This window comes from Temnothorax longispinosus, unplaced genomic scaffold (assembly GCF_030848805.1).
Source record: "Temnothorax longispinosus isolate EJ_2023e unplaced genomic scaffold, Tlon_JGU_v1 HiC_scaffold_70, whole genome shotgun sequence".
Lineage (NCBI taxonomy): Eukaryota > Metazoa > Arthropoda > Insecta > Hymenoptera > Formicidae > Temnothorax > Temnothorax longispinosus.
This window is the reverse complement of record NW_027270561.1, coordinates 23,777-32,630: the sequence shown is the minus strand read 5'-3', so window position 1 is coordinate 32,630 and position 8,854 is coordinate 23,777. Positions and strand designations below refer to the sequence as shown.

Below are 8,854 nucleotides of genomic sequence, written 5' to 3'. Positions count from 1 at the left end.
CGAAAATCGTAAGCGTTGCGTCATTTCGGCGCACAGTGCAGTGCCATTCCGCGTTGCGGGTGTTCGATGTGACTTTAATAGCACATATGTACGTCTGCAATTAGCCTATAATATGTATACTTTTTAATTTTTATAGTTTCCAGAGTTTACCACGTGGAGGTTGCAGTACGGTTTTAAACTCCTTATCGGGGTGCTTTCTTAACGTGAGTCCCCTCGCCAGCCTCGCCTCTTACTACGTTTCCGTAAAATCGGGGTGCTTTTTTAACGTGAGTCCCTTCGCCTCTCATTACACCCTACACCTACGATTAGACCTAGTTTACGGCGAGTATTGTGCTTGGATACGCTTCTCGATACAGGTAGCCCAATTAGTTTTGTTAAGAAACGGTTTATAGATAAACAAGGACTTCTTCCATTAGATGCATCAGATCGCGAATACTGCGGGTGTAAAAAGGTGCCATTAGAGTTTTTAGGTAAAGTTTATATGACGGTTTCTATAGATGACATTGTTAAAGAGAATATTAGAATTTATGTTGCGCCAGAAGATACGTTAGGGACACCAGCTTTGTTAGGTAGAGATACTGCACAAATTCGGTATTAGATTAATGTTGCCGATGGACGGAAATTCTTGGCGAGAAAATGATATTAATGCAATTGAAGTCGGAAATGATTCGGTTGATGAGTTACAGATAAACCCTGGAATACCTTACGAAACGAAAGTTGAGCTAAAACAAATTTTTCGGGAATGTTGTAAAAGAGCGTTTACACGGCATTTAACATCAATGTTATAACTTCGGCGTAAATCGGGTCGTGTAAACGTAATCATAGTCTCATTTTTATGTGCTTGGTATCGCACCGTCGCGGTATTACCGTACCACTTGATCCGTGCAGTATATGATCCCCTGGTGAAAAAATTTATATTTTTCTCATATTTTCTCATATTTCTCATATTTTCTAAAAAATTTTGCAAGAATTGGGACTTATATGAAAAATTCTAAAAAAATATATCTCAGATAGGTTTCAGAAATAATTAGATGAAGATTTTCAAAATATTTCAGTATCCGTATGTATGAAAATTTCTGATAAATTGCATAGATTTTCTCATATTCAATTTTCTACAAAAATATATTGGCAAAAATTTTTATAGAAATTTTGATTAATAATATGAAAAATTCTGAGATATTTTTCCACTAGGGTCGTATGCATTTTATTCGATTACTTCAATATTCTGCGCTTTATTAACGAATGGAATGCTCTGTCTTATGAATATGTAAATCTATGTGCAATATATGTAAGCATCATGTACTTGTTGCAATGCGACGTATTCTCGCCCGGACTGACAGTCAGAATGCTGAGCTGCGATCGGTTAGCGCCCACCTCGGCCGGGCCGACTTCGGCATTGTGAAACATCCGGTCGCCTTCCTGCGCGAGGAACGTCATGTTCACCGAGAATCCCTCCGCTGCGCCGTAACCCTCGTTCCTCAGCGTCTGCTGCGCCTGCACGAAGTTCTCCACGCCTAGTAGAGCTCGCGTCAGGAAATATCGCGCTGTATATACAACGAAATCTCGAATAGAGCCCAAAACGGTTCACAAATGCAATTATTCCCCAATGGAGCTTACGTTTCGAACAACTAACAATTAAATTGTGAAGATGCTTAGTATTCCATAAAGAAATAAAACTCAAAACTTGAATAAAGAATGGCTATGAGAGTCAGACGCAGTTATCTGTGCGTGAGTGATCAAATCACTGATTTATTCCATGTGTATACATTCGGCGAACGTTTCGGCTCGGGATTGAGCCATCTACAGCGAGAAAAATAATTAAATTACTCCCTCTCTCCAATCCTGTTGAGCGAGCTTCAGGATTCGAAGATCCAAAAACAACATTGACTATTAGATTGATATCTGTAATAAATGCTCTTCTGTAAATCAAGTCAATTAGTAAACCTTGTTAAACTCACCCAAAAGTCAGGAGAAAAGGAATATCACAAAGCCATGTAGAAAAGCATATAATCATATAAGATCCGAACAGATGAAGAAATACAAACAATGAAACGGAATCAACGAACTTGTCAGGACGACGGGTACGAAATATCTAACATTAGTTTAGTCATGTCACGAGTCATGGTAACAAACCTTAATAAATAAAAGCTGAAATATAAGGGTCGACAATATAAGAAAATTTAAAAACAAAATAAATAGTCCGTATTATAACTCCGTGAAATGACTAAACTAACGTTAGATATTTCGTGCCCGTCGTCCTGACAAGTTCGTTGATTCCGTTTCATTGTTTGTATTTCTTTATCTGTTCGGATCTTATATGCTTTTCTACATGGCTTTGTGATATTCCTTTTCTCCTGACTTTTGGGTGCGAGTTTAACAAGGTTATACTCAATTTACAGAAGAGCATTTATTACAGATATCAATCTAATAGTCAATGTTGTTTTTGGATCTTCGAGTCCTGAAGCTCGCTCAACAGGATTGGAGAGGGGGAGTAATTTAATTATTTTTCTCGCTGAAGATGGCTCAATCCCGAGCCGAAACGTTCGTCGAATGTATACACATGGAATAAATCAGTGATTTGATCACTGATCACGCACAGATAACTGCGTCTGACTCTCATAGCCATTTTTTATTCAAGTTTTATAATTTCGAGAGTCCTTACTCATTATTTTATTGAAATAAAACTCACGAGTCTTGCCGGATTGCAGAACCGCAGCGCTGAGGGTGTTGATGCTATAAACGAGACCGTGATGATTGTAGCCCATCGTGTAACCCGGCAGAAAACCAGCGTAGCTCAACGAAGTGAACTTTTCTTCCTTGTAACCCGCCTCGATTACATGAGCACTTACGAGGTACCAGTGGTTCAAGGTATCGCTGACGGCATCCTCGTTGTGACCCAAGATCTCCTGTGCTTTTCATTAAGCGCGCATCACGGAAACGGAATAAAAATAAACAACTAAGTAAATAAATATAAGAATAATAAAATAAATCTCATGTAATTAAATAATATGACATAAATAGAATAAAATAATATAATAATAGTATAATTAGTAAGAAGTAGAAAGAGTAGAATACATAACATTTTATACCATGTATACGGACTTTGGACTTGATATGCAAATATTTATAATTTATTTGCGAATACTGTTCAGATAATAACGTCATGATGAGATAATGGTTGTGGTTTTGTACTTGGTTACATAAGACAATAATCGTTTCAAAGAGATTTACGGAGGAAGAAGTTGTTTCAAATTAATAATTTATTCCGGTATTATTACTATTGTTTTTCACAGAAAACTAAATTGGCATTATCCTACTATATTCGTACATATTCTTTTAATTTTCCCATTTTATAATAGTGATTAAAATATATATCGAGATAATACAAAGATAATTACTACAACAGATAATTATTATGTGACACACATCAGTGAAAAATAAAATATCTGTCGACTGAGTTTACTCCGAAGAAAACTGGAACTTTTTATTTATTTCTTGATTTGTTATCTGATATAGTAATTATTTGTTGTAGGTGATTATCGCTGTTGTTTGTCATACATTTTTATTAATGTTATATTTAGGTAATAACAAAATTAAACTTCGCGATTTTGCCTTGAGTGCTTATTATATGTATACACATACACACACAGTAAGATAAACTATAATCTATTCTGACTTATTATCATTCTTACATGTCCTGATTGGTTGCATATGATGGTTGAACAACCGACTGGAAGTGCATTTCCCTGCATTCCGGTAACGTTCGAAATAATGTCGTCCAGATGCATCAAAAACAACTACGATAATTATATTATGCCTTAGTTTTAATTGCAAAATCATAAAAACAATGAAAATTTTTATTTAAGTACTTATTGTGCGTATTGTAAACAATAAAATTTGCCAGTTGGCTCGAACACAATCCTTTTGCTAATTATTAAGTACTTAATTTTTATTATTATTCCAATAATACTTATTCTTTCTTAAATGTAAACAAACCAAACGAAATTTGCAGGGGTTAAGAGAAAATTGATTTAATTATTTAATTTTTAATCAAAGATGGTCAAAATAAAAAATTGTAATTTTGCTCGATCGGTTTTTACTGTTAATAATTGAGGCCATTGATGGAAAAAGGGCACATACGTCAAAACGCTATTTCGAAAAAATCGACTTTAAAGTTTTTATTACAGTATTACTCAATAAAAAGTAATGCAATTAAAATCAATTTTTTTAAAGGTGTAGTAAAAGTGTAGTAAGGTGTCCTTCAAACGTTTTGAAAACAAAAGTCATAATTTGAAGATAATATTTGTTTATTTTTAATTGTTTTAAAAAATTGGTTTATGAGCTCTTTTTCCATAAATAGAGCACAAAATCATAAAAAAGTGGTCTTTTTTGTTTATTTAATTAAATATAATCACTTATTTAGTTTACAATTTTTTTTACATATTGTTTAAATAAAAAATACAAAATTAAATAGAAAAATAAACAAAAAAAATTAATTTTTTAAATAAGACTTATTTTATAAGTTGGAATGTATAATTTTTGTCACTTGTAGCTTCAATGAGTTATATAAAGATATATTCATCATCTTTTTTTAAAATGACACACCGCTGCGCGAATCTTCAGGGTCGCGCGGCAGTACAACAGTATCTACGTAATGTAAACATTAGAGAAGTAACATGTCCTTTGTATATTACATATTATATATATATATAACATATACCTGAGTCGATTTAGACGATTTACGGAAAAAGGGCACATAAGTCTATGTGCCCTTTTTCCATCAATGGCCTCAATTAATTAATTATATCTTCAAGACGATATAATTAATATCTTTTTATTCCTTTTCTTATTCAATTACTTTTCATACCTTGTGAAACGGTACATTCGCACCATCCGCCGTTCCCTCGATTTCCCTCAAATACTGCGGGAACTGTTTCTTAACCGCGTCAAGGGTTTCATTATAAACCTTCTTGCCCTGCTCAGTCACGAATAGCGGCAGATAAATCTCGTTCAGCGGTGGATAGACGTCCACGAAATCCTGGATTATCTTGGCGAAGGTGCGTCCCTAATGCAGAAAAAAACAAAGGATAAAGAGAACGAATTTTGTAAATGCGAAAATTAATCGAACACACACGGCGTTACATTGACCAATGCCGCGTGATAACTATATGTAGAACAACAAGAATTTAATCCGGGTGAATAACACGCCAATGACCATTCTCCTTTTTTTACTGTCTCTCCATCCATGTCTAATCACCTTACACTTAACGTCGTTCAGACGTTAGCTATGCACCTTTTTAAATCGCGTGTAACATATCGGAGTTCATTCCTTCGGATCAGACATGAGAAAACTGCATTGCAAGCTGCATTGGCGATCGTAATTTACATGTGTGCTTTACGTTATCGATATTCTATGCGAACACAAGTGTCACTATATAAATTACATTGGTCGCTGACAGATGCTTATTTCTCATACAATCTTCTTTTCATTTAAAGAATACAGAAAAAATTATAATAGGACACGCTTGACTTATCACTAAAAATGACAACATCGAATTTCGAAACAAATCGAGTGAATAGAAGTATCTGTTATTATATGCTAAATTAAAATGTGATAATTATTACACTAAAAAATGACTGTTATTATTCTAAATATTAAAGTAAAACAATTATTATATGTAAAAATAACACAAAATTTCTTTAAAAAGAATGAAACACACTCATTATATACATTAATACAAAATTCGAAACTTTCTTATTCTTCAGATCTTTCGAAGATTGAACTTTCGAAGATTGAACTTTCGAAAAAATGGAACAGAAAAGTTTTTTTGATTTTCGAACTCTGAAAGAGTTTTTGGGGAAAGGCAATGCTTAATTTGAAGAAACGCATTGTGCATTCGCAAAATCTCTATTTCATCATCGAATAAATATTATCTAATCCTTACAATGTCGAAGCCGATCTCGTAGTGCGTTCCTCGAACGTGGATTACGGGAACAACATTTCTGCGACCTATGTCCTTGGTCGTCGACTTAATCTTGCACGTTTCAGTAGTTGTCATGTCTTCGTCGTGAAGACTAAAGATACTTTCTTCTTCTTCTTCTTCTTCTTCTTCTTCTTCTTCTTCTTCTTTTTAATTATGGATATTTGTCCTGGATCATAGCACAGAATACCACACTTTATATAACACGTATTATCTTAAATGAGATTAGGTAAATCAGAACTGCAAATTAAATCAGTCCTCGAAGCACAGAAAAGTACATTAGTCGCCTACTGATTAGCACTTGACAAATATTAAAAAAAAAAACTGCAATATATGAATGATTAAAATGTTTCGTAACAGATGCCTTCATTCGCGATGCAAATATATTTATATATTATTAATACCTATCTAATTATACAATATATATATATATATATATATATATATTCAGCGTATCGATTGATCTGCTAAATCTATTAATGCGTGTACTGCAATTTATTCTCACGTCAAGCATTGTATTGTTTTCGTCTTTTTCTTATAATAACGGCTTTGGAAATCTGTTTTTACGGCTGATTTCTTGCTGGTTTCTATTAGTAAGAAGTTTAACGAAAATAAATTGATATTATACGCGTAATTATAAACCTAGAGGAAACCGATAATGCAAGAATTGCCACCCACTGATCCTACATAATTTTGATGTGGATGTATCAAATTTCGTGGAACCAGATGAAGCACGTAACAATCTCTATTTGCGCGATTCTTATGCAAAAAGATAGCAGAAAGAAGGAACAGAAGTAAGTAAATTCACCAATACGCGCCTACCTAACTTCTTCCGCGCTCGGCGTTAATGAGGAATCGCGAGTGGAGAACTTTGCGAATGAAGAATTATCGCGGTATCAAACGCAGCAGCACTCACATAACTAATATCTCTTATCTAACAACTGCACGTGCTGGTAACGATCAACGCGCGACTGACAGCTCGCAGTCTTCGCGAGTAGGAAGACTCGCGAATGTCTCTTATCTGGCTTTTATATAGCGTTTACATTATCGCTTTACGTATGCATAAGCCGTGGTAACGCTGCGCGGGCGGCGCTCACTTACCACCACTAACAAGGATACAAAAAATAAAGAATAAGAATTTACGTATCGCCAAGTGGTGTGTGCTGTCGCCCATTACCTTGAAACGATCTCGAAGGCGGATCCAGAAGGCAGGAGGCCGCTGATAACCATTCGAAGAGAAGGGAAGCCTATTAATTAAAGCCTATTAATTGTTATTCACTTTGTATATCACTTTGTTCGGATCAAATTTGCTGTGGACGATAGCATCAATAATGTGATATCCATTGCAAAGATAGGTTTCATTTTCTGACCGTTTGATCAAATGAATGATTCTGAAAAGAATATCAGATTAGTTGATTATTGGAACATATAAGAGTCGTCCAAATGAAACATAGACTCAGGTTGCTGCGTTGTAAATAGTCATGTTCCTGGAGATGGGACACTTGCCTAAATATAGGTGCCTACACAGAGATGTACATCATTTCAAATAGATGCATTTGAAATGGAAATACAAAATGTAAAATGCCTATTTTATATTTTGCATTTAAAATACATTTTTTTCAAAAACTATTTTACTAAATTTTGTACTTTAAGTGCATTTTTCTTGCAAACTAAAAATTAATCGCGATTAACAAAAAAAAGTGCACAAGAACAAGTATAATCATTTCCCGTAGTTTTAAACGCGGGAGCATTAGTGAAATACGGTCCCGTTTACTAAATTGCTCTATTACGTCACAGTTTTGAGAAATTAGCAATTAAAATTGCAAAAAAAAGAGTTACTTTAATGTACATATTTTATCACATTATCACTACGATATGTGACGTGTTGGAGAACTTTTATTGCAATTAAAATTAAGTATGTAGTTAGGACTTTTAACTCTTAAAAAGAATTTCTTGTGACGATTATGATTAATAGATAAAAAAGATATTGCTGATTAGCATAGAGCCTATTGCGTCAAAGTCGCGATTATTAGGACCTATGAGATATTTTATTTTATGTTATTCAAATTTAAGGGTTTTTCAGTTTGCTGAATACTAATCTGATGTCAAAGTTGATAAATTCAAAATGGCAGAGTTTAATATGGCGGATATCAAAATTAAAAATAGTCGAATTTTTACTTTTATGATATCCACTATATTGGCTTCGCAAAACTTAAGTTTGAATAACATAATTAAAAAATATTTCATAGATACTTAATTCCTATGTAAGACGCGCTTTTCTTTTTTTTTAAAGCATCCACTTCTAAACAACAATGCAATCAAAATGTAATTTTAAAAGAATAATTAAATATCTATAAACAAAATGTAAGCAAACCTTTTTTATAATCTCATATGTAAATGTTTATGAAATTGAATTTTTGTAATTTAAGTTTATATTAAAAGAAATAAGAATTTGAGTATAAGAAATAATAGTACAAGAAATATACAAGAAATATAAATAATAAACAATAATAATAAGTAAAATAATAAGGACCATTGATATGATAATTAAAATTAGAGAGAAAAATTCTATTTATGATCCGGACTGAATAAATAATAAAAAATAAAAATTTAAATATAAATAAATATAAAAACATAAATATAAAAAAAAAACATTTTTATTTTTTAAAACCATTTTTAAAATGCCTATTTTCCGTTTCTTATTTTTAATAGTTGTCTAAAAACCATTTTGTTGGGTGGGTGTTTCATAAAATATTTTTTTATTTTAATTCTGTATCCCTTACTTTCTCCCGCATAACTACCATAGCGTCCCATTTGTATCATTGGAATACCTTTTGATTAATACATTGTTCTCGCCCTCAACTATAAACCCA

General features: G+C 33.1%; 1 protein-coding gene across 2 annotated transcripts; it reads right to left on the bottom strand.

Annotated features, from left to right (window-relative positions):
• Positions 1 to 1,242: 1,242 nt before the first annotated feature.
• On the bottom strand, positions 1,243 to 7,035 carry Tan (C45 family peptidase tan). 2 transcript variants are annotated; one of them, XM_071797494.1, is made up of 6 exons: positions 6,898 to 7,035; positions 5,946 to 6,150; positions 4,868 to 5,065; positions 3,693 to 3,797; positions 2,690 to 2,906; positions 1,243 to 1,544 (listed from the first exon to the last, which is right to left on the bottom strand). In XM_071797494.1, the coding sequence occupies exons 2-6, from the start codon at positions 6,057 to 6,059 to the stop codon at positions 1,258 to 1,260; spliced, it is 921 nt and encodes a 306-aa protein (XP_071653595.1). In that variant the 5' UTR covers positions 6,060 to 6,150; positions 6,898 to 7,035; the 3' UTR covers positions 1,243 to 1,257. The 2 variants fall into 2 exon arrangements, with proteins under 2 accessions (XP_071653595.1, XP_071653594.1); XM_071797493.1 differs by having other exon boundaries at positions 6,804 to 6,973.
• Positions 7,036 to 8,854: the final 1,819 nt, after the last annotated feature.